Here is a 25,239-nt window from a genome sequence, read left to right as displayed (position 1 = left end):
ATTCTATAGGATATAGACACTGAGTGGCCAGGTTATTATGTGTCCAGAGAGCATCATCATCTGGCCACTCCGTGTATGTTTTATGGATGTCAGAGAGGAAGGGAGAGGGGCAGAAAGAAACATCAACGATGAGAGAGAATCATTGATTGGCTGCCTCCTGCACGCCCCACACTGGGGATGGAGCCCACAACCCCAGCCTGTGCCCTGACCGGGAATCGAACCCTGACCTCCTGGTTCCTAGGTCAATGCTCAACCACAGGGCCACGCCAGCCACACAGACATTGAATTATGTTGCTGATTTTTCCTCACACAAAACTGTCTCAGCCACTCACGTCTTGGAAGTGCACCGGCCCCGACAGGAATGATGGACGGACGGGGAGACCTGGGCTCCTAGGCCAGCCTCTCGGCACCTCTGTTCCCTCATTTCCCTTATTTACTGTTATTGTTGGTGAATCCTGCCGGAGAATATTTCTCCCGTGGATTGTTTAGAGGGGGAGGGAGAGACGGAGAGAAACAGCGATGGGTTTGCCTCCTGCACACGCCCCAACCAGGGCTGGGGAACTGGCGACCCGGGCGTGTGCCCTTGACCTGAATCGAACCCGGGACCCTTCAGCCTGCGGCCCGACGCTCTAGCCACTGAGCCACACTGGCCGGGGGCTGCATGTCCTTACTGGATTGGGAGAGCCGGGCCTCCCTGTCCCATGAGGCCATCCCAGAATCCCAGGCGCTGGCTCAATGCCGAGGGGTCCTGGTCCCATCGCCAGGTCGTGGGACCCCAAAGCCTGATGGCCACTGGGGCGGGTCATGACCCCCCCCACCATCTCACTGACACAGACGGATGCAGGAGTGTCTCTGGAAAGCAGTGAAGACGCCCAGACTGCTGCAGGGCACCATGGCTTTATTCACTTGCTCCTGGAGGAGGGAGGGCCCACGGCCACAGAGGGGCCCCGGACCCGGGTGGGGGCGGCGGGGTCCAGCCAGGCGGGCGTCCAGGGCGCCGGGAGGCCCTCACGCCGTCGGGAGGGCGGGCAGCACCTTGCCCGAGCACTGGCCGAAGCCCACGCGGTAGCCGTCCCCCTGGCAGTGGCCTGGAACAGAGGGACGCGGGTCGGGGGCGGCCCCCACTCCGGGGTCACGGGGACCGAGGCCCGGGCGGCCACGGCGAGGGCCGGCCATCCCGGAGCTGGGCACCCCCGGGGGGGACAGCCTGGCGCGGCCGCAGGGGCCCCCGAGGGGTGACTCCGTGTCCCGCCCCCGTCCCACGGACCCTCACAAACACCCCAAGGGGCTGCCAGGCTTTCCGGGTGGGTTTGGGGTTCAGCCCGGCTTCCCCACCGACTGGCCCCGTGGCCTTGGCCATCCCCACCCAGACTCAGTTTCCTCATCTGTGAAATGGGTTCAGGGAGCGAGCCCAGCAAGGCAGGACCATGGCAAAGATGGGATGGAAACTGAGCTCGGCCCCCTCACCTGGAGACAGGGCTCACAGGCCTCATCTCTCAGGCACAGGAGGATCCTATGAAAGGCCCACGCGTACCCGCCCCCCCCCCCCCAGCACATGCTCGCCCACAGGGTAGATACCCCCAAAGCCTTGAATCCTGCACGCCCCTCCTCACCCCCCCTTCCCCGCAATGATATTTTGAGGGGAAGGCAGAGAGGAGGGTTTAGACAAGCGTTGGAGGAGAGAAGGCTGCCAGGCGCTGAGAGAGCACAAAGGAGGGGACATCTGAGCTGGGGCGTTGATGGGTGCGTAGGAGTTCGCCGGGGAGGGCATGCCAGGCGGAGGGAACAGCAGGTGCAAAGGCACAGACTGTGTCTGCTTCCCGAATGCAGACGGCCTTGGCGTCCTCTCACCCTGCCCCCCTACTCGGTCCCCACCACCCCGCCCCCATCTTGCAGACACGCTGCTCTGCCAGGTCCAGATCCGGCGACCTGGGCGACCGGACATTATTTTATCGCTCTGCGCAGGGAGCCGGGAAGGGTCCGACGGAGAACCCCTGCTACCCAAGGCTGGGGGGAGGGACAGAGCGAGCAGACACTGGGATGCTATAGGGGGGCCAAGCCAGATAGCTGCCCAGCCAACGGGACGGCGCACGCAGGCAGGGGGCAGGGGGGCAGGGGGCAGGGAGAGACGGGCAGGGGGCAGGGAGACAGGGGCAGGGAGACAGGGGCAGGGAGACAGGGGCAGGGGAACAGGGGCAGGGGGGCAGGGAGACTCGGGCAGGGAGACGCGGGCAGGGAGACGCGGGCAGGGGAAGGGGGGGCGGGAGGGCGGCAGGGGGGCAGGGGCAGGAGGGTGGGGGCAGGGGGACGCGGGCAGGGGAAGGGGGGCGGGAGGAGGCAGGGCAGGAGGGTGGGGCAGGGGGACGCGGCCACGGCCGCCCTCACCGGTGATGATGACCTCGTCCCCGTCCTGCAGGAAGCGCCGGGTGTTGCTGTAGCCCAGCTCGATGGCCTGCGTGCCGCGCCAGGACAGCTCCAGCATGGAGCCGAAGCTCTCCGGCTCCTGCCCAGGGAGGGGGCAGAGGGTCAGGGCCTGGGGCGGGCCCGCGGCAGAGCATCGGCCTGCGAACCAGGAGGCCAAAGGCACAGGGCCGGGGCCGGGCTCCATCCCCAGGAGGGTGCGTGCAGGAGGCGGCCGATCCATGATGCTCTCTCATCATCAATGTTTCTCTCTCCCTCCCCCTCCCTTCCTCTCTGACATCAATGAAAACATATTCTTTAGAAAAGAAAGAAGAAAAATGAAGTGCCCCAGGGACCCAGCTCCGGGTGAGCTGTTGGCTCCGGCGCAGACAAGGCCTGGGGGCCCCGGGCTGGGCGGGGGATCTGGGCCCCCAAGTCCCTGCCTCGGTGGGACAAGAGGCTGCAGTCCGGGCCTGGCAGGAAGGGACTGGCACATGCACCCCCCTCCCTTCGCGGCACCATCTCTGGGGCTCTGAGCTGACAGTGGCAGGGGGGGCAGGGAGTGGGGGAAGGAGGCCACAGCAGCTGCTCCCCACGCAGACAGGCACGGCCTCGCGCTCCCACGCCCGCCTCTTTCCCTCTGAATTTGAAATTACAAATAGTTTTCATTTCTTTTAGAGGAAGAGAGAAGGGGGAGAGAAGGATAGAGACATCAGTGACGAGAGAGAATCACGACCGGCTGCCTCCTGCACACCCCCCACGGGGGACGGAGCCCGCAACCCAGGCCTGCGCCCTGAGCGGGGAATCGAACCCTGACCTCCTGGTTCCTCGGTTGGTGCTCAACCCACTGAGCCACACGGGCCGGGCCCTTTGGTGCTGAGTTTGGAAAGGAAACCCCTCCCGAGGAGGACAGAGGCACCACCTGGGGGTGAGCGGGGGCCCCGGGGGCTGCGTGGGGAGCAGGGGTGGGCGTGGGGGTGTGAGGGGGACTCACCGGCCCGCTGATGGTCCCGGACGCCAGCAGGTCCCCGGGCCGCAGGTTGCAGCCGTTGACGGTGTGGTGAGCGAGCTGCTGCAGCATCGTCCAGTACATGTGCTGCGGGGGACAGGTGGGCACGGGCCTCACACGGCCAGCCAGGGCACACAGCACCCCCCAACACTCCGGGCCCCCCGGCTTCCCCCGGGCCCCTCCCTGGCTTCCCCCGGCCCCCCAGCCCCCCAGGCCACCGGCTTCTCCCTGGCCCCCCACCCGGCTTCCTCCAGGCCCCCCCAGATTCCCCCAGGTCCCCCACCCGGGTTCCCCCAGGCCCCCCTGGCTTCCTACAGGCCCCCCCCTGGCTTCCCTCGGGCCCCCCAGCCCCCCAGGCCACCAGCTTCCCTCAGCCCCCCCCAGGCTTTTCTCTGGCCCCCCGGATTCCCCCAGGTCCCCCACCCGGGTTCCCCCAGGCCCCCCACGTTCCCCCTGGCCCCTCCGGCTTTCCCCAGCCCCCCCCCCCAGCTTCCCCCATGTCCCCCAGACCCCAGGCCACTGGTTTCCCCTCCCCGAACCCCCAGCCTCCGGCTCCCCCCACCCCCGGCCCCACACCCACTCTCCCAGGTTCCTCTGGGCGATGAGGACAGCTGTCCTTCTGCAGAGCTGCCCGGAACCGCCCCTCTGGCTCTGTTCCAGCCCTGCACCGCCCCCCCCCCACCGCCTGCTCTGAGCCTCAGCGTGCCGCCCTGAGGACACTGCCCCTCGAACGCCCCGAGCCCAGGCGGACCAGGTGCCCATCAGGGCAGAGGCCGCTCCTGAGCGAAACCCCTAAGTCCTTCTCCCCCCAGGGCCCGGAGTGAGGGGCCTGCAGGGAGGTCAGGCTGGGGAGGGGCGGGGGGGGGCGGGGAGCGGCCGGGACCATGTGCCCCCCTCCCCCACAGGCTCAGGAGCAGGGCCCACCCCAGATCACCCTGTCTGAGATCTGCCACGTCCGGGCAGAGGGCACCTCAGAAATGGACCCTGGCCCGGCCGGCATGGTTCAGGGATAGAATATCCACCTATGAACCAGGAGGTCCGGGTTCGATTCCCGGTCAGGGCACAGGCCCGGATTGCAGGCTCCGTCCCCAGTGGGGAGCGTGCAGGAGGCAGCTGATCTGTGATTCTCTCTCATCATGGATGTTTCTGTCTCTCTCTCCCCCTTACTCTCTGAAATCAATTTTTAAAAAAAAACACATTATTATTATTTTTTTTAAAAGAAGTTCAGCCCTGGCCGGTGTGGCTCAGTGGATGGAACAGGCCTGCGGACTGAAGGGTCCCAGATTCGATTCCGGTCTAGGGCATGGACCTTGGTTGCGGGCACATCCCCGGTGGGGGGTGTGCAGGAGGCAGCTGATCGATGTTTCTTTCTCATTGATGTTTCTGACTTTCTATCCCTCTCCCTTCCTCTCTGTAAAAAAATCAATAAAATATATTTAAAAAAAAAAAAAAAGTTCACCTAAAAATTAAAAATAAAAGTCACTGGGACCCATCCAGCCCCTAGCGGGACGGAAGCCGGGACTAGACCCTCCCAGGAAAACTCCCAGCATCCCTCTGGAGGACCTCGTGACCCAGGGCCGGGTCCTGGGGGCCCACAGGCAACCCGTCAGCATCTCCCCACATGGACGCTGCTCCCTGGTTCCCGCGGGAGGGACTGGCTGCCCCTCCTCCCCCCGTCCCTCATGTCTGTCCATCTGTCCGTCCGTCCGTCCGTCCGTCAGCGCCTGGCCCAATGCCCATGCTTACCTTAAAATTGGACTTGCAGATGGTAACTGGCTGGATCATGTTCTCTCCTGCGGGAGAGACGGGGAGCATGGACAGAGAGACTCGCTTCTGTCCATCCAGACCGAAGAAAAAAAAAAGAAAAAAAAAACAGCCGAGACCGGTGTGGCTCAGTGGATAGAGCGTCTGCTGGCGGACTGAAAGGTCCCGGGTTTGATTCCGGTCAAGGGCATGCACCTGGGTTGCGGGCACATCCCCACTGGGAGGTGTGCAGGAGGCAGCTGGTCGATGTTTCTCTCTCTCATCGATGTTTCTGACTCTCTATCCCTCTCTCTTCCTCTCTGTGAAAAATCAATAAAATATATATTTTTTAAAAAACAAAAAAACACAGAAAACCAAACACCACCTCACAGGGCAAACGCTGTGGCCTAAGCTGCCCACCGTCCCACGTGGCTTCCGCCTAACGAGTCCCGGAGAGAATCAGCGCTGCCCTGGCAGGGGGCTCAGCTGGTTCGAATCCCGTCCCGACCCACCGAGGTGGCGGGTTCGACTCCCAGCCAGGGCACAAACAGGGGTCAACCAGTGCCCGTCCGGTGTGGCTCAGTGGATATCACGGTTCAAATCCCGGTCAGGGCACAGGTCCGGGTTGGGGGCTCCATCCCCAGTGGGGGGGGTGTGTGCAAGAGGAAGCAGATCTGTGATTCTCTCTCATCATGGATGCTTCTCTCTCGCTCCCTCTCCCTTCCTCTCTGAAATAAAATATACACGGAGTGCCGAAACCGGTGTGGCTCAGTGGATAGAGCATCAGCCTGGGGACTGAAAGGTCCCAGGTTCGATTCCGGTCAAGGGCATGTACCTTGGTTGCAGGCACATCCCCAGTGGGGGGGGTGCAGGAGGCAGCTGATCGATGTTTCTCTCTCATTGATGTTCTAACTCTCTATCCCTCTCTCTTTCTCTCTGTAAAAAAAATCAATAAAATATATATATATACAAAAAAAAATATATATATATATATATATATACACACACACACATATATACACACACACACACATATATATATGGAGTGGCCAGATTATGATCTCTGAACAAATAATAATCTGGCCACTCAATGTGCATGTGTGTGTGTGTGTGTGTGTGTGTGTGTGTATTAGAGGCCCGGTGCATGAATCTGTGCATGGGTGGGGTCCTGCCAGCCTGGCCAGGGGGAGGGGACATGGGCGGTTGGCCGGCCTGCCTGCTGGTCGGACTCCTGGTCGAGGGGACCATTTGCATATTAGCCTTTTATTTTATAGGATAGACACCGAGTGGCCAGATGATTATGCGTCCAGAGATCACCATCATCTGGCCACTCCGTGTATTTTCAAAAAGGAACAAAAGAAGAACCCTCGTGTCTCGAAGGCTGCAGCAGGAGATTCCTTCTCCCCCTCTCTCCTTCTTCCCCCCCCCCCCCCCCCGCCAGCTCAGGAGCACCCTGAGCCCGGCCACACCCTCCAACCCCCGGTACCTTTCAGGGCCACAGACAGATTGATGTCAAACGTGTAGGGCTGGTCGTGGCGGAGATACGGTAGCGGCTTGGGGTCCTGGGAGGGCAGAGCACAGCAGAGGGTCAGTGACGGGGGGCAGGGGGGGGGTGGGCAGGGGGAGCTCAGATGAAGACACGGGGTAGAGGGACAGCTCTCCAGGGACCCAGCACCAGGTCCCTGGTCCGTGAGAGGCGAGGGGGGTGTCCCATGAGCCAGACTCCAGGGAACGAGGCTGAGGGCGGGGCAGGTCAGAGGTGCAGAGGCCAAAGCGGGGGCGCCCCCAGACAGGCGGGGGGGGGGGGGGAGGGGAAGGCCTGGCCCGCGTGGCTCAGTGGCTGAGCAGTCGTCAACCTATCAACCAGGAGGTCAGGGTTCAATTCCAGGCCGGGGCACATGCAGGAGGCAGCTGATCCACGATTCTCTCTGATCATGGATGTTTCTCTCTCTTCCTCTCTGAAAACAATTAAGAAAAACCCTGACCGGTGTGGCTCAGTGGATAGAGCGTCGGCCTGCGGACTGAAGGGTCCCAGGTTCCATTCCAGTCAAGGAGGTGTGCAGGAGGCAGCTGATGGATGTTTCTCTCTCATTGATGTTTCTAACTCTCTCTCCCCCTCCCTTTCTCTATAAAATATCAATAAAATATATATTTTTAAAAAGAGCTCTAGCTGGTGTTGCTCAGTGGATAGAGCGTCGGTGTGCAGACTGAAAGGTCAGGGTTCAATTCCAGGTCAGGGCACATGCCAGGGTTGTGGGCTCCATCCCCAGTGTGGGGCGTGCAGGAGGCAGCCGATCCAGGATTCTCTCTCCTCATGGATGTTTCTATCTCTCCCTCTTCCTTCCTCTCTGAAATAAATAAAAAACATACATATTAAAAAAACCAATAAAAACAAAGGAAGAACATTGAGTAAATAACGGTCCGGAAGTGGCGAGCGTCCTGCAGGTTGAGGCCAGGCGGTGACTGGGAAGGGCTGGTGCAGAGGGAGGTGTCTGGGTGCCAGGGTCAGTGACGGGGGGTAGGGGGTGGGCAGAGGGGAGCTCAGATGAGGACACGGGGTAGAGGGACAGCTCTCCAGGGACCCAGAACCAGGTCCCTGGTCCGTGAGAGGCGAGGGGGGTGTCCCATGAGCCAGACTCCAGGGAACGAGGCTGAGGGAGGGTGCAGAGGGGGGTTGGGGTGGGGCTGGAGCAGGTGAGATGCGGGGGCCGGTGTGGGGTCCGGAGTCCCGTGGCCACATGACAGGACTGGAGACGCGGGGAACCGGGCCAGGTCACACGGCAAGGAGGCCAAGGGTGCGAGCGTCTAGGAAGAGCTGGGGTCTGCCAGGCTGGCACCCTGAGGAGGGCATGGGGCTGGGGCGCTGGGGGCGGCCATGCAGGGATGGGGTGGGGTACTCCTCCCTCCCCACCCTCCACACTGGGACAGGCTGAGGCCGGAACATCAGCTCCAGGAGTAGCTCAGCCTGCATTCTACCACGCGGCCACCAGGGGGCGCCCCCGCACAGCACATCCCGGCCGCCTGGTGCCTGGTGCCTCGTGCCTCCCGTTGGGTGGCCCTGGCAGGGACTCCTTGTCCTGCCAAGTGCCAGCTCCCTGGCCTCAGAGGGCGGGTTCCGGAGGTTACAACACGGTGTGTTTTCCCAAAAAGCTGTGCAGGGGGCGGGGGAGCAGCAGGCGGGGTGATTGGCGCTGCCCGGAGGTCACCGGCCCGGGGCAGAGGGCCTGGGGTGCGGGGCTCCCCGAGGTCGGACGGACGGACGCGGGGCTCACCTGCTCCGGGTTGGGGATCACGAAGGGCATGAGGGCGTCCATGGGCACGACCCACGGGGAGATGGTGGTGGCGAAACTCTTGCCCAGGAACGGCCCGAGCGGCACGTACTCCCACCTCTGGATGTCTCGGGCTGCGGGGGGAGGAGGAGGAGGAGGGCTGGGCTTACCCGGCTGCCCCCACCCCCCGCCCCCCGCCCCCTCGGCCCCAGGCTCCCTCCTCCCCAACCACGGAGCAGAGGTGCTCCACACAGCCGGCCCCAACTAGGCCCCAACCAGGCTGCCCAGGACCCAGGGGCACCGGTCCTTTGGGGTCCCTGTGCCAGGTCCCCCGTGGAGGCTGGCTCAGGAGCGCTGGGCCAGGCCGCTGAGTTTGATGGAAACCATCACTCAGCCACTAACGGAGTCCTCTCTGTGCCTCATCTGTAAAATGGGAACCATAACACCGCCAGTGGGTCCCGGACGGTGTGGCTCAGTGGCTGAGCATCGACCTAGGAAGCAGGAGGTCAGGGTTCGATTCCCGGTCAGGGCACAGGCCTAGGTTGCAGGCTCCATCCCCAGTGGGGGGCATGCAGGAGGCAGCCGGTCCATGATTCTCTCTCCTCATGGATGTTCCTCTCTCTCCCTCTCTGAAATCAATAAAAGAAATATATAAAAAATATCACCAAGCCTAGCCAGTTTAGCTCAGTGGATAGAGTGTTGGCCTGCGAACTGAAAGGTCCCGGGTTCCATTCCCATCAAGGGCCCATGCCCAGGTTGCGGGCTCCATCCCCAGTGGGGGGCGTGCAGGAGGCAGCCGATCCATGATTCTCTCTCCTCATGGATGTTTCTCTCTCTCCCTCCTGACATCAATAAAAACATATTAAGAAAATATATCAACAGCCGAAACTGGTTTGGCTCAGTGGATAGAGCATCGACCTGAGGACTGAAAGGTCCCAGGTTCGATTCCGGTCAAGGGCATGGACCTTGGCTGCGGGCACATCCCTTAGTGGGGGGGCGTGCAGGAGGCAGCTGATGGATGTTTCTCTCTCGTTGATGTTTCTCTCTATCCCTCTCCCTTCCTCTCTGTAAAAAAAATCAATAAAATATATTTTTAAAAAATAAAGAAAATATATTATCAATACCAGGTGGCATTTGGGCGGCCACAGACAGTGCCCAGACCTGTTAGCTGTGACGTCAGCCGTGTCCCCGAGCTGAGGGGACCGCCGGGGCTCTGCGCAGAGAAGTCTGTGGGGGACCCGCGCCCACACCTGGGCTTCCCGGAGCCAGCCCCGGACCCAGGAAGCCGCGGCCTGCTGGGAACGCCCCCCCCCCCCCCCCCCCCCCCCGCCGCCCCCCGTCTCCGCCCAGAGCGCCCGCCCCACTCACAGCTCCAGTCGTTCATGAGGACCAGGCCGAAGATGTGCTCGTGCGCCTTGTTGATGGGGATGGGCTCTGCCAGGCTGTTCCCGGGGCCTACGAAGAAGGCCTGCCCGCCCGCCGCCCGCCCGCCCCGGGGAGCGCGTCAGGGTCTGGAGGGCACAGAGCAGGCCCGTCCGAGGCCCCGAAGGCACAGTGTTTCTGGCGGGAGCGGAAGTAGCACATCGGGGACCAGCTAGAGCCCTGAGGAATAGCGATCGCGCCCGGTTACCCGCGATCGCGCTGTTCCGGTGAGAGAAGCGCCTTCCGGCATGGCTGGCGGCCACCCCGGGGACCTGGGAGCTCACCTGGAGGTGCAGCCCCTGCTCCCCACCCGGGGGCTGCCTGTTACCATGGAAACGTAACAACTTTGCTACAGAAACCAGGGCCCCCAGCCCTTTGCATGTCACCGACCCTTTGAAGACCCCCAGGCCTTTGCATACCCACAGGCCTTTGCAAACCCCCAGGCCTTTGCAAACCCCCAGCCCTTTGAATACCCACAGGCCTTTGGAAACCTCAGCCCTTTGCATACCCACAGGCCTTTGCAAACCCCCAGCCCTTTGAATACCCACAGGCCTTTGCAAACCCCCAGCCCTTTGCAAACCCCCAGCCCTTTGCATACCCACAGGCCTTTGCAAACCCCCAGCCCTTTGCATACCCACAGGCCTTTGCAAACCCCCAGCCCTTTGCATACCCACAGGCCTTTGCATACCTACAGGCCTTTGCAAACCCCCAGCTCTTTGCATACCCACAGGCCTTTGCAAACCTCCAGCCCTTTGCATACCCACAGGCCTTTGCAAACCTCAGCCCTTTGCATACCCACAGGCCTTTGCAAACCCCCAGCCCGCCTTGCCTGTGCACTGCCCACCTGGCACCCCTTTCCCTACGTCCCATGCCACCTCTGTCCTTCTCCCCAAAGTAAGCAGCCACCCATGGGGCGGGGGGGTCAGGGCAGATGCTTGTGGGTGACCTGTGCCCCCCACGCTGCTGCGGGCAGGATTGGAATGGGCGCTCACAGACGAGGCCACCCTGTCTCTGCCCCCCCATCGGCTCAGGGAGGGGCAGCAGCCGGACCCCTCGGTTGTCCGGTTATATTTCTAAGCCGTGTCTGCTCCTGGGGGACCCATGGCCGCCTCCGGCAGCTGGGCACTGCAGCCCATGACCCTTCTGATCAGCCCTGAATGCCAAGCACAGCAGCGCCTGGCTCCTGTCCTGCCGCCCCTCACAGCTCTGCATGTCAGCACCGGGCGGTTACATGAGGCTGGTGGGAGTGGAGGGAATCAGCCCCGGCAGGTGTGGCTCAGTGGATAGAGCGTCGGCCTGTGGGCTGAAGGGTCTGGGGTTCGATTCCAGTCAAAGGCACGTATCTGGGCTGCAGACTCGATCCCCAGTCCTGGTCAGACATGTGCTGGAGGCAGCGAATCGATGTGTGCCTCTCACATCGATGTTTTTCTCTCTCTGTCTCTCCCCCCGCCCTTCCACTCTCTCTAAAAGTCAATGGACCCTGGCCGGCGTGGCTCAGTGCTTGAGCATCAACCTAGGAACTAGGAGGTCAGGGTTCGATTCCCGGTCAGGGCACATGCCCAGGTGGCGGGCTCGATCCCCAGTAGGGGCGTGCAGGAGGCAGCTGATCCGTGATTCTCTCCCATCATGGATGTTTCTATCTCTCCTCCCTTCCTCTCTGACTTCAATAAAAAAGTATATATTTTAAAAATCAATGGAGCCGAAACTGGTTTGGATCAGTAGATAGAGCGTGGGTCTGCGGACTGAAAGGTCCCGGGTTCAATTCCAGTCAAGGGCATGTACATTGGGTGCAGGCACATCCCCAGTAGGGGGTGTGCAGGAGGCAGCTGGTCTATGTTTTTCTCTCATCAATGTTTCTAGCTCTCTATCCCTCTCCCTTCCTCTCTGTAAAAAAAAAAAAAAAAAAAAAAAAAAAAAAAAAAAAATCAATAAAATATATTTTTTTAAAAATAAAATAAAATAAAAATCAATGGAAAAAATATCCTCAGGTGAGGATTCACACGGAAAAAAAAGGGAAAGAAAAATGGTTATTCGTGCAAAATCAAAAGGCTGCCTCCAAAATGCAGCCAAGCCCTAGCTGGTGTGGCACAATGGATAGAGCGTCAGCCTACGGACTGAAGGGTCCCAGGTTTGATTCCTGTCAAGGGCACAGGCCAGGGTGGCAGGCTCAATTTCCAGTAGGGAGCGTGCAGGAAGCAGCTGATCCATGATTCCCTCTCTTCATGGATGTTTCTGTTTCTCTCCCTCTCCCTTTCTCTCTAAAATAAATAAAAATACTTTGTAAAAATGCAGACAAGCCCTAACTGGTTTGGCTCAGTGGATAGAGCGTCAGCCTGCGGACTGAAGGGTCCCGGGTTCGATTCCGGTCAAGGGTATGGACCTTGGTTGCGGGCACATCCCCAGTGGGGGGCGTGCAGGAGGCAGCTGATCGATGTTTCTCTCTCATCGATGTTTCTAGCTCTCTATCCCTCTCCCTTCCTCTCTGTAAAAAATCAATAAAATATATATATATTTTTAAATGCAGCCAAGAGCCTGATAGGGCATACCCCCCCCCCCAAGCCCATCACCCACCACCTTGGAGAGAAAAACATCCCAACACAAGGCCGGTTCCCCTGGGGGCAAACTGGGACGGTGACTGTCAACAGCAGAGTCAGCGATGCCATTGGCAAAAGCAAACAAGCACACCGAGTCCTATTTGCTCTGTGACGAGTGTTGACACACTGCGGACTTTTAACAAACCCAGGGCACCGGCTGACACCGGATCTTACCGCCAGCCGCCAGGACCCGGGGCCCTGCCCTCCCCCGCCCGTCTCTGCACCGGGCGGGGCCCCCACAGGCGAAGGCCCACCTGCCCCCATCCTGGGCTCGGAGGGTCTGGGCTGGGAGACCTCCTCTGGGGTCCACGTGGCTAGGGCAGCAGGAGAGGGCCTTGCAGGGCCTGGGGGACCCCCCTGGGCAGTGCCCACACATTTCCTTGTCTGGATGGAGTTGGAAGAGACCAGCGGGCAAGACAGGACAAACCGGGAGCTCCTGCTGCCTGCAGCCGACCTTGACTTCCGCAGTCACAGCCCTAGGGAGGGCGGTGGGGGGGGGGGGGGTGCCCACAGCCCTTCTCCTCCACCTGCCAACAGTGGACACCAGAGCTTCCCCAGGCCTCACCTAAACCATGGGCATTGCTATGAAAAGTCCCTCCGTGCCCTGGCCAGTGTGGCTCAGTGGATAGAGCAGCGGCCTGCGGACCAAAGGGTCCCCGGTTCTAATTCGGGTCAAGGGCACGTACTTGCGTGCAGGCTCCTCCCCGGCCCGGGCCTTGGTCGGGGTGCGTGCAGGAGGCGACCCCATCAATGTGTCTCTCTCCCATCGATGTTTCCCTCTGTCTCTCCCTCTCCCTCTCCCTTCCACTCTCTCCACAATATCAATGGGAAAATATCCTCGGGGGAGAATGAACAACACTTACAACATTAATTTAAAAATAAAAATTAGCCCTGGCTGGTGTTGCTCAGTGGATAGAGCATCGTCCTGAGGACTGAAAGGCCCTGGGTTTGATTCCCGGTCAGGACACATGCCCGGGTTGCGGGCTTGATCCCCAGTGTGGGGGTAGGGGGGAGGGGAGGCAGGCAATTCATGATTCTCTCTCATCATTGACGTTTCCATCTCTCTCTCTCTCTCTTTCCCTCTCCCTTTCTCTCTGAAATTAATAAAAAAAATATATTTAAAAATAAAATAAAATTAATAAAAAAAAAGAAAAGTCCCTCCCTGAGCCGGTCTGCGCACACACACACACACACACACACACACCCCGCCTGGGCCAGGCCCTGTCATCTGACATCCGGTCATCGCATTTTTTGTTTTGTTACTCCTCACCCAAAGGTATTTTCTCCATTGATTTTTAGGGAGAGTGGGAAGGCGGAAGGCAGGGGGCAGGGAGAGAGAGAGAGAGAGAGAGAGAGAGAGAGAGAGAGAGAGAAAGAGAGAGAGAGAGAGGGAGAGAGAAACATTGATGTGAGAAAGACACATCGATTGGTTGCCTCCTGCATGTGCCCCGACCTGGGCTGGGGATCGAACCAGCAGCCCAGGTATGTGCGTGTCCTTGACCTGGGACTGAACCCTAAACCCTTCGGCGCTGGGGCCGATGCTCCGACCACTGAGCCACACTGGCCGGGGCTGCCATCGCGGTTACGGAGAGCCCGTGCCAACGCCACGCCGAGGCGCCGGGACCCCGCGCACGCTCACCATTTCCAGCTCGAAGTCCAAGAGCTTGCTGGGGCCGTACACGGGCGGCTTGGCTGCAATCACACGGGGACAGACAGGGGCTGCCGTGAGGGCCGGGCCCGGGAACACCCGCGGGGGACGCGGAGACGCGCGGGCGGGCGGGCGGGGCTCCGGACCGCGGGGCACTCACAGTCATCCGGCCTCATCTGTCCCAGGGGCCTGCGCACCGGTGTGCCCGACACCACGATGGAGGAGGCGCGGCCGTGGTACCCCACGGGTAGGTGCAGCCTGGCGGGGGAAGACAAAGGAGGCAGGCGTGGGTGCCGTCACGTGTGACAGAAAACATGTCAGCATTCTTTAAAAATAAAATATTTTTTTTTAAATACTAGAGGCCCGATGCAGGAAGATCTATGCAGGAATGGGCCTTCCCTCCCCTGGCAGCCCAGCCTTTCCGCCTTCCCACGCCGACCAGAGGCCCCGAGCAGCTGGGGCGGGGCGCCTGCATATGCAAATTAACCCATCCTCTTTCTTGGGTTAATTTGCACGCTCACTCCTGATTGGCTGGTGAGCGTTGCGAAGGTGTGGTCAATTAGCACGGTACTCTTGTATTAGTGTGTGTGTGTATATATGTATATATATATATATATATATATATATATATATATATATATTTTATTATTCATATTTTACAGAGAGGAAGGGAGAGAGATAGAGAGCTAGAAACGTAGATGAAAGAGAAACATTGACCAGCTGCCTCTTGCACACCCCCTACTGGGGATGTGCCCGCAACCACGGTACATGCCCTTGACTGGAATGGAACCCGGGACCTTTCAGTCCCCAGACCGACACTCTACCACTGAGCCAAACCGGCTTCGGCTAGGGTAGATATTTTTGTTGCTTTCAGAGAGGAAAGGAGAGGCAGAGGAAAGAAACATGGATGATGAGAGTCACTGATTTTTAAAAAAATATATTTTATTGATTTTTAAAAAATATATTTTATTGATTTTTTATAGAGAGGAAGAGGGATAGAGAGTTAGAAACATCAATGAGAGAGAATCATCAATCCACTGCCTCCTGCACACTCCCCACTGGGGATGTGCCTGCAACCAAAGTACACGCCCTTGACCGGAATCGAACCTGGGACCGCAGGCCGACGCTCTATCCACTGAGCCACACCGGTTTCGGCGAGAGTCACTGATTGGTAGCCTCCTGCATGCCCCCTAGTGGGGTCGGGTGAGGATGAACAAAACAAACCAACAAAAATAAGAGATGAAGCCGAAACCGGTGTGGCTCAGTGGATAGAGCGTCGGCCTGTGGACTGAAAGGTCCCGGGTTCAATTCCGGTCAAGGGCATGGACCTTGGTTGCGGTCCGTCTCCAGCAGGGGGCGTGCAAGAGGCAGCCGATTGATGACTCTCTCTCATCGATGTTTCTAACTCTCTGTCTCTCTCTGTAAAAAAATCAATAAAATATATTTAAAAATAAAAAATAAAAAAATAAGAGATGAAGGGACTGCTCCCGGGGCCCACAGCGGGTCCAGGGCGGAGCTGAGAAGCCCAGACGCGGAGTCCGCGGAGATCATTGTCTCCAGAAGGGCTGAGCGTGAGCGTCAGCAGGGTCGGTTTTTCCTTCCGCTGGTGCTCGGACCCCTGGGGACCCTGCAGCTCCCGGACCGCGTGCCGCTGGGAGCGGGAGGACAGACAGACAGACGCGGAGCCCGGCACGCTCCGGCCTGGACCTACCAGTTGGGCATCAAGGCGTTGTCCTTGCCGCGGAACATGATCCCGACGTTCGAGGCGTGCTGCCGCGAGGAGTAGAAGTCCGTGTAGTCGCCTGCGGAGGGAAGTCGCGGGAGAGAGAGCCCCTTGGGGGAGCCGGGCGCCTCGGGACGGAGAAGGGACGTGCCCATGACGGGGTGAGACATGCAGACGACGGGGTGGCAGGGACAGGGGGAGGAAGCAGGACCGCCAGCTTCCTCGGGTCCCCCCTCCGAGGGGTGGCAGGCGGGGGCACCCACTCATGACATGTCACCAACGCTCAGCACAAAACGGACACAGATGAGCCTCCCTAAAAAAAAAATCACTGCAGCCCGGCCAGTGTGGCTCAGTGGTTGAGCACCGACCTAGGAACCAGGAGGTCAGGGTTCGATTCCCGGTCAGGGCACATGCCCGGGTTGCGGGCTCGATCCCCAGTGTGGGATGTGCAGGAGGCAGCAAATAACTGATTCTCTCTCATCATTGGTTTTCTCTCTCTCCCTCTCTGAAAGAAAAAAATATATATATCGAAAAATAAATAACAGCCAAAGCTGGTTTGGCTCAGTGGTAGAGCGTCGGTCTGCGGACTGAAAGGTCCCAGGTTCGATTCCGGTCAAGGGCATGTACATTGGTGGCGGGCACATCCCCAGTGAGGGGACTGCAGGAGGCAGCTGGTCGATGTTTCTCTCTCATCAGTGGTTCTAGCTCTCTGTTCCCTCTCTCTTCCTCTCTGTAAAAAACCAATAAAATATATTTAGAAAATAATAATAATTAAAAAATAAAATAAATAACTAATACCCCTGCCAGCATGGTCAGTAGTTAAGCACCGACTTAAGAACCAGTAGGTCATGGTTCAATTCCCGGATGGGGCACAGGCCCAGGTTGTGGGTTCGATCCCCAGTGTGGGGCGTGCAGGGGGCAGCTGATCCGTGATTGTCTCTTATCATGGATGGTTCTATTTCTCTCTCCTTCTCCCTCTCCCTTCCTCTCTAAGATCAATACAAATATATATTTTAAAAATACCATCAGCTGAAACCGGTGTGGCTCAGTGGATAGAGCGTCGGCCTGCGGACTGAAAGGTCCCGGGTTCGATTCCGGTCAAGGGCATGTACTGTGGTTGCGGGCACATCCCCAGTAGGGGGGTGTGCAGGAGGCAGCTGATGGATGTTTCTCTCTCATAGATGTTTCTAACTCTCTATCCCTCTCTCTTCCTCTGTGTGAAAAATCAATAAAAAAAAAAAAAATAAAAAATAAAATAAATATATATTAAACATTTTTTAAAAATACAATCAATAAAAGTATATATAAATAATAAAAAAATAAAACATTACGTCAGGCCAAAACTGGTTTGGCTCAATGGATAGAGCGTCGGCTTGGGGACTGAAGGGTCCCGAGTTCGATTCCGGTCAAGGGCATGTATAATACCTTGGTTGTGGGCATATCCCTAGTGGGGGGTGTGCAAGAGGCAGCTGATCACTGACTCTCTCTCATCGATGTTTCTAACCCTCTTATCTCTCTCCCTTCCTCTCTGTACAAAATCAATAAAATATATTTTTAAAAAAACAAAAAAAAAACATTACGTCAGAGCTCCCCACGGAGAAACAAATAACACGCAAGGCATCGAGCCTCCACACGGCCCGAGTCGGGGGTTGGGGGAGGGGGTCCCGGCCCCGGAGCCCCTCCCACCAGGAGGCCGCCCCCGGCACGGACTCACCTATGACAGCTGGCAGGTGCATGGTGGCTTGGGCCTGGGGGATGAACGCACTGAAACAGAGCAGGGATTTCGGGGTCAAGCGGGTGGTGAGGCGAGGTGCCCGCTGTGTGAATACCCGCAGGCCCGGCCCCTCCCGGAGCCCTGTGCCCAATGCCCCGTGACTGTCTCCAGGCCCGACCGGACTGGCGAGGGTCCGCGCACTGAGCTGGCATGCCTCCTGTCTGGCTCCAGAACCATTCCAGGAATCAAGCTAAACCCATCGACTCTGGGAACCGGACAGAGACACGGATGGCCCGGCCAGTGCGGCTCAATGGTGAGCGTCGACCTGTGAACTTGGAGGTCAGGGTTCGATTCCCGGTCAGGGCACAGGCCCGGGTGGCGGGCTCGATCCCCAGTGGGGGGTGTGCAGGAGGCAGCCAGTCCATGATGCTCTCTCATCATAGATGTTTATTTTTTTGGTTTGTTTCTTTTATTTTTTACTTTTCCCCCCACTTTTTCATCATTGATGTTTCTATCCCTCTCTCCCTCTCCCTTTTTCTCTCTGATATCAATAACAAATTATTTTTAAAAAAAACAAAAAACAAACAACTTAGCCCTAGCCAGTTTGGCTCAGTGGATAGAGAACTGGCCTGTGAACTGAAAGGTCCCAGGTTCAATTCCCAGTCAGGACACACGCCCGGGTTGCGGTTTCCATCCCGTGTGGAGCGTGCAGGAGGCAGCTGATCGATCCATGGTTCTCTCTCATCGTGGATGTGTGTCTTTCTCTCTCCCTCTTCTTTCCTCTCTGAAATCAATAAAAATATATTTTTTTAAAAACCCACAAGTGTATTTAAAAAAAAAACATTTAAAAAAAATATATTTTATTGATTGTTCACAGAGAGGAAGGGAGAGGGATAGAGAGAAACATCGATGAGAAATATCCATCAGCTGCCTCCTGTACACCCCCTATTGGAGATGTGCCCGCAATCAAGGTACCTGCCCTTGACTGGAGTCGAAGCCGGGACCCTTCAGTCCACAGGCTGACGCTCTATCCAGTGAACCACACCGGCCAGCACCAAACCTTTTTTTTTTTTTTTAATATATTTTATTGATTTTTTACAGAGAGGAAGGGAGAGGGATAGAGAGTTAGAAACATCAATGAGAGAGAAACATCCATCAGCTGCCTCCTGCACGCCCCCACTGGGGATGTGCCCGCAATCAAGGTACATGTCCTTGACGGGAGTCAAACCCGGGACCCTTCAGTCCGCAGGCCGACGCTCTATCCACTGAGCCACCCTGGCCAGGGCCAAACCTTTTTTTTATTTTTTTAAAGGACTGGATGATGGCGATGAAGCAGGCGGGGGGCCAGTGGCACAGGGGTGATTCCATCCACCCCGCCCCCTCTCCCCCAGGGCCCTGCCACAGACATGCAGCCTGGGCAGGGGCTACTCCAGGCCAGGGCAGCCGTGCGGTGACTCTGAGTCCTTGGATGATCCTGGCTGTCATGTCACGTCCCCGTCACCCTCCCTCCCGCCCCGACAGGCTCGCCCCTCACCGCTTCCGCAGCTCCGTGTCGTCCCGCAGCCGGGCGTGGCTTGCGGACAGCAGGGTCTGCAGGTTGGCCCGCGCCTCCTTCCAGGCGCCCTGGCCCAGGGCCATGAAGTTGTTGAGCGTGGGCTGCAGCGGGGGGGAAAGAAAAGGGGGGGGTCACTCGTGGGGCCGTGCCGGGCGCTGCCCCTCCGCCCACAGGAGAGGCCGGCCTGCCTGCCGGGGCCCTGTCACGCCTCTCCTGGACGCTCACTCTCAGCTCTGTCGCCTGAGCATCAAGGCTGGGGACGGTTCGATCCCGGTCAAGGCCATGGACCTTGGTTGCGGGCACATCCCCCGTAGGGGGTGTGCAGGAGGCAGCTGATCAATGATTCTCTCTCATCGATGTTTCTAACTCTCTATCCCTCTCTCTTCCTCTCTGTAAAAAATCAATAAAATATATTGGGGGGGAAAATATATATATATATATATATATATATATATATATATATATATACACACACTGAGTGGCCAGATGATGATGATCTCAGAATGCATAATAATCTGGCCACTCATTGTATATCCTATAGAATAAAAGGCTCATATGCAAATTGTCCTCTCGACCAAGAGTTCGGCTAGCAGGCAGGCCGGCCAACCGCCCATGTCCCCTCCCCCTGGCCAGGCTGGCCGGACCCCACCCATGCACGAATGCATGCACCGGGCTTCTAACACACACACACACACACACACACACATGCTCTGAGTGGCCAGATTATTATGAGTTCAGAGACCATCATAATCTGGCCAGTCCATGCATATTATTTTAAAAAAGTACCAGACCTTCTTCAGGGGAGTGAAGTCACATCCGACAGGTGTGTACACTGCAAGCTGCCAACTCAGAGGGCCCTGGGCCCGGCTGTCCCCCTCCCTCCTTCCCCCCCCCCCGCCCCCCGGGGCTGTGGCTCCAGCTCAGCAGGGCCACTGGACGGAGGACCAGCCCCGTGGCCCGGTCCTACCTGCACAAAGACATCCTGGTGCTTGGAGAGGATGGGCCCGGTGAAGAGGTGCTTGATGATGCTGAGGTCCAGGATCTGGTCGCCGATGGCCACGCCGATCCGCGATCTCGGCTGGGAGGAAGGCGGCTCGGTCAGCACAGGGCAAAGCCTCAGCCGAGCTGGGCTCAGCGGCCCAGAACGTCTGTCTGCTTAAGAACCCGAGGTCCCGCTCTGGCCGGGGTGGCTCAGTGGATAGAGCGCCGGCCTGAGGACTGAAGGGTCCCAGGTTCGATTCCGGCCAAGGGCCCATGCCCGGGGTGTGGGCTCGATCCCCATTAGGGGGCCTGCAGGAGGCAGCTGATCCATGATTCTCTCTCATCATTGGTGTTTCTCTCTCTCTCTCTCCCTCTCCCTTCCTCTCTAAAATAAATAAAAACATATATATATATATATATATATATATATATATATATATATATATATATATATAAAAGTGTTCTAGCCAAAACCAGTTTGGCTCAGTGGATAGAGCATCGGTCTGCGGACTGAAAGGTCCCGGGTTCGATTCCGGTCAAGGCATGTACTTTGGTTGCGGGCACATCCCCAGTAGGGGGTGTGCAAGAGGCAGCTGGTCTGTTTCTCTCTCATCAATGTTTCTAACTCTCTATCCCTCTCTCTTCCTCTCTGTAAAAAATCAAAAAAGTATATTTAAACATAAAAAAAAAGTGCTGAGGCTGAAACCGGTTTGGCTCAGTGGATAGAGCGTCGGCCTGCAGACTCAAGGGTCCCGGGTTCGATTCCGGTCAAGGGCATGGACCTTGGTTGCAGGCCCATCCCCAGTGGGGGGTGTGCAGGAGGCGGCTGATCGATGTTTTCTCTCCCATCAATGTTTCTGACTCTCTATCTCTCTCCCTTCCTCTCTGTGAAAAATCAATAAAATATATTTATAAAAAAAAAAAAAAAGTGCTGAGACCCCCCGTAGGGTCCTTAGCACTGAACCCTAGCTCCCTGTGCCCCCCAAGGGACTGACATGGCTGCAGTGACAGCTTTCGGTGAGGCCCAAAGGGGCCTGGAATCTTCTGGAAGGCCAGAGGTTAAGCCCCCACCCACCCCAGCACTCTTCAGGGGGTGGTGGGAAGGAGCGATCTCCCCCAAAATGCCCCTCTTGGCTGACCCTGCACATTCCCCCAGGACCTGAGGGGGGGGGGTGGATGGGGGGGGGGAACCTCGGCCAGTGGCTGGATTGGTTGGCGGTCATCCCGGGCACCAAGTGTGCCCCCCTCAGAGGCTGGCACGGGCCAGATGAACCAGGTTTGCGTGGACGTGGCCGCAAAAAAACTAAAGCTTCCGTTTTCATGGAAATGGAGGTTTGTTCTGATGGAGACGTTTTGACTACCAAGCGCTGAGATACACGAGTCATCGTTCACATAAAATAATAGAGCATTTTATTTTATTTATTATTTTTTAAAATATATATATTTATTTATTTATTATTTTAAATGTATCTATATATATTTAATATATTTTATAGATTTTTTTACAGAGAGGAAGAAAGAGGGATAGACAGTTGAAATATCGATGAGAGCCGGGACCGGTTTGGCTCAATGGATAGAGCGTTGGCTTGGGGACTGAAGGGCCCCGGGTTCAATTCCGGCCAAGGGCATGTACCTTGGTTGTGGGCACATCCCTAGTAGGGGGTGTGCAAGAGGCAGCTGATCGATGACTCTCTCTCATTGATGTTTCTAACTCTCTATCTCTCTCCCTTCCTCTCTGTACAAAATCAATAAAATATATTAAAAAAAATAAAATATATATATATATATATATATATATATATATATATATATATATCGATGAGAGAGAATCATTGATCAGCTGCCTTTTGCACTCCCCCTACTGGGGATGTGCCCGCAACCAAGGCGCATGCCCTTGACCTCAATCGAACCCGGGACCCTTCAGTCCGCAGGCCGACGCTCTATCCACTGAGCCAACTATCCACTGAGCCAAACCGGTTTCGGCAAAAATATATATATTTCTTTATTGATTTCAGAGCGGAAGGAAGAGGGAGAGAGATAGAAATATCAATGATGAGAGAGAACCATGGATCGGTTGCCTCCTGCACGCCCCCTACTGGAGATGGAGTCTGCAAGCCCGGCAAGTGCCCTTGGCCGGAATCAAACCCGGGACCTTTCAGTCCGCAGGCCGACGCTCTATCCACTGAGCTACACCAGCTATGGCTGTTAATGGTCCCAGTTTCTAACTATCCCTCTCCCTTTCTCTCTGTAAAAAAAAAAAAATAATAAAATAAATAAATATATATATACAAATATATATGTATATATATGTATATATATATATCTCAATAAAACATATTTAAATAAAAAGTAAAAACAAACAGTCCAGCCAGTGTGGCTCAGTGGTTGAGCTTCGACCTAGGAACCAGGAGGTCAGGGTTCGATTCCCGATCAGGGCACAGGCCCGGGTTTCGGGCTCCATCCCCAGTGGGGGGCGTGCAGGAGGCAGCCGATCCGTGATTCTCTCGCATCATGGATGTTTCTCTCTCTCTCTCTCTCCCCCTCTCCCTTCCTCCCTGAAATCAATACAAACATATTTTTAAAAAACAAAACAAAAACAAACAAACAAACAAAAAACAAGCCGAAACCGGTGTGGCTCAGTGGATAGAGCGTGGGCCTGCGGACTTAAGGGTCCCGGGTTCGATTCTGGTCAAGGGCATGGACCTTGGTTGCGGGCACATCCCCAGTAGGGGGCGTGCAGGAGGCAGCTGATGGATGTTTCTCTCTCATCGATGTTTCTAGCTCTCTGTCCCTCTCTCTTCCTCTCTGTAAAAAATCATTAAAATTTAAAATAAAAAAAAAATAAAAACACAGCAGAGGGATCGGGATCTGAAGGCCACTGGCCACCCCCCAGGGGCGTTCACTTCATAAAAAGCCCGTGGGAGCACCCCACCTGCCTCTGGCCACAACGTTACCGCCTCACCTCGGACAGGCTCCCCGAGGACAAATACGAGCAGCCACCCAGCCGCGGGGGTGCTCACGGGGGTTAAGGTCTAAGTTGCCCTCCCCCCCACCCACTTTGTACCTGCAACCTCTGGCCAGGCCACAGGAGGCCACTGGCTGCAGGCACCCCCCTTGGGGCCAAAGGTCACCATGGGGGGGGGGGAGGGGCCATTGGCTCCCGCTTCCTGCGCACCCAGGGGTGCAGGCCGGGTCTGGGGTCCTGCGGTTTACCTTTAAAGCTGGGAGCAGCCGAAACCAGTGTGGCTCAGTGGATAGAGCATCGACCTGCGGACTGAAAGGTCCCGGGTTCGATTCCGGTCAAGGGCATGGACCTTGGTTGCAGGCACATCCCCGGTGGGGGGCGTGCAGGGGGCAGCTGATGGATGTTTCTCTCTCATCGATGTTTCTAACTCTCTGTCCCTCTCCTTTTCTCTCTGTAAAAAAATCAATAAAATCTATTTTTTTAAAAATAAAAAAGTAAATAAAGCTGGGAGCAGACATCTAGGCACCATGACCACCAAGAGCCCCCAGAGGAACGGGCTCCCCCCCAATTCCCCTCCCCGGGGCCCGTTCACCCCCGTTTGCTGATGAGCCCGTCCTCACGGGCTGACGTCTCCCTAAGTCAGGCCACACCGGCCGCTTCCAACGGGCGGTGCAAGAATGTCGCAAGAATGTTCAACCGGCGTGTCGCAAGGGTGGAAGGTCGCTGGGCTGGCCACACGAAGGGAAAGTGGGGTTCATGGCCCCAAAGGGCGCCTGAGGGACCCCAGCCCCGCGGCCTGTGAGCCCCGGACAACACTCGGGGCGTCCGCGATCCGATCGGGGCACCCGGGTCCCGCCGGCCAGGGAGCGCGACGGCCGAGGGGAGGGGGGGCCCCGACGGCCGCGGGGGGCCAGGGGGACCCCCGTTTGCGCTCCGCTCTCACCCGCAAACTTGAGGGGCGCAGGGAGCCCGCGCACGCACAGACCCGCTTTCCTCGGGTGCACAGTGGCCCGGCCCCCGGCGCCCCCGGGGCTCCCCCGCGGCCCCCGGGACTCCTCTGGGCTCCCCGGGGCGTGCAGGCGGCGCGGGGAGGCCCGAGCGGAAGGGCAGGGGTCCCGGGTGAGGGTCCGAGGTGAGGGGTCGGAGGTGAGGGGTCGCCCGCCCGCGCCCTCGGCTCACGTTGGCTGTGGTGGAGAAGACGCCGTAGGGCAGGTTTTGGATGGGGAAGTCCGAGTCCGGGGCCACCGACACGAACGACATGCTGACGAGAGGGGAGCCGCGAGCGGGACTCCCGCCTGGGCCCGGCGGTCCGTCACCCCGGAGCCGAGCTCTCCTGCGGTCCCGCCTCCCCGACTAAAGCCCCGCCCCTGACCACGCCCCGGGCACTCCCGCCCTCTGAAAGCACCGCCCATTGGTCACGCCCAGGAAGCCCCGCCCCACCGACCACGCCTCCCGGAAAAGACCCGCTGACCACGCCCCTCTTCCGCCCTTTCTCCCCCCCCTCCGCTTCCACCAGCCCCGCCCCGAAGGCCACGCGTCTCATAGGTCCATCTCCTCTGACCACGCCTCCCGGAAGCCCTGCCCAATTTGCTCCGCCTCCCGGTTCTCCCGCCCATTCAAAGCACGCCTTCCGGAAAGTCCCGCCCATTGAGCACACCTCCCGGAAAAAGACCCGCTGACCACGCCTCTCAACCGCCCCTTCTTCCCCCCCCCCCACGCCTCCACCAGCCCCGCCCCAAAAGCCACGCCTCTCGCAGCTCCATCTCCGCTGACCACGCCTCCCGGAAGCCCTGTCCAATTTGCCCCGCCCCCCGGTACTCCCACCCATTCAAAGCACGCCTTCCCAAAAGCCCCGCCCCCTGACCGCGCCTCCCATAAAGCCCCGCCCCGTTGACCATGCTATCCTCCTGCAGGTTATTGATTGTTCAGTCTGCACAGGCCGTGACCCTCCCCGTAAGGGAAGCTATGCTTCCTTCTGGGAGCAGCTTGGTCAACACCCAGCAAAACACGGGGTACAGACAGGGGCTCCATGAATGCTTCAGGGAATGATACAAAACTATTGATGAGGAGCAACTGATCCCTAGCTGATGAGGCCCACTCTGTGCGGGGCTCAGGGACCCAGCAGCACAGCAGCGTGGGGGGCGTATTCACTGAGCCCCAGCGAGCCATGGCGGGCCAGGGGCTCCCGCTGAACATGAAATAAATAGGATGAATTC

General features: G+C 57.9%; 1 protein-coding gene across 1 annotated transcript; it reads right to left on the bottom strand.

Moving 5' to 3' along the window:
* Window positions 1-881: 881 nt before the first annotated feature.
* Window positions 882-24,384, bottom strand: FAH (fumarylacetoacetate hydrolase). The gene is made up of 14 exons (XM_084869235.1): window positions 24,203-24,384; window positions 20,045-20,155; window positions 19,057-19,178; window positions 17,523-17,572; window positions 15,797-15,887; window positions 14,246-14,343; window positions 14,077-14,129; window positions 9,790-9,889; window positions 8,425-8,555; window positions 6,639-6,714; window positions 5,156-5,202; window positions 3,395-3,496; window positions 2,386-2,503; window positions 882-1,088 (listed from the first exon to the last, which is right to left on the bottom strand). Exons 1-14 carry the CDS (start codon window positions 24,281-24,283, stop codon window positions 1,009-1,011), a joined length of 1,260 nt encoding a protein of 419 aa, XP_084725361.1. The 5' UTR covers window positions 24,284-24,384; the 3' UTR covers window positions 882-1,008.
* Window positions 24,385-25,239: the final 855 nt, after the last annotated feature.

The sequence above is a fragment of the Pipistrellus hanaki genome (genome assembly GCF_964339955.1).
Source record: "Pipistrellus hanaki genome assembly, chromosome: 21".
NCBI classification, from domain to species: Eukaryota; Metazoa; Chordata; class Mammalia; order Chiroptera; family Vespertilionidae; genus Pipistrellus; species Pipistrellus hanaki.
This window is presented reverse-complemented; position numbering and strand designations above follow the sequence as displayed.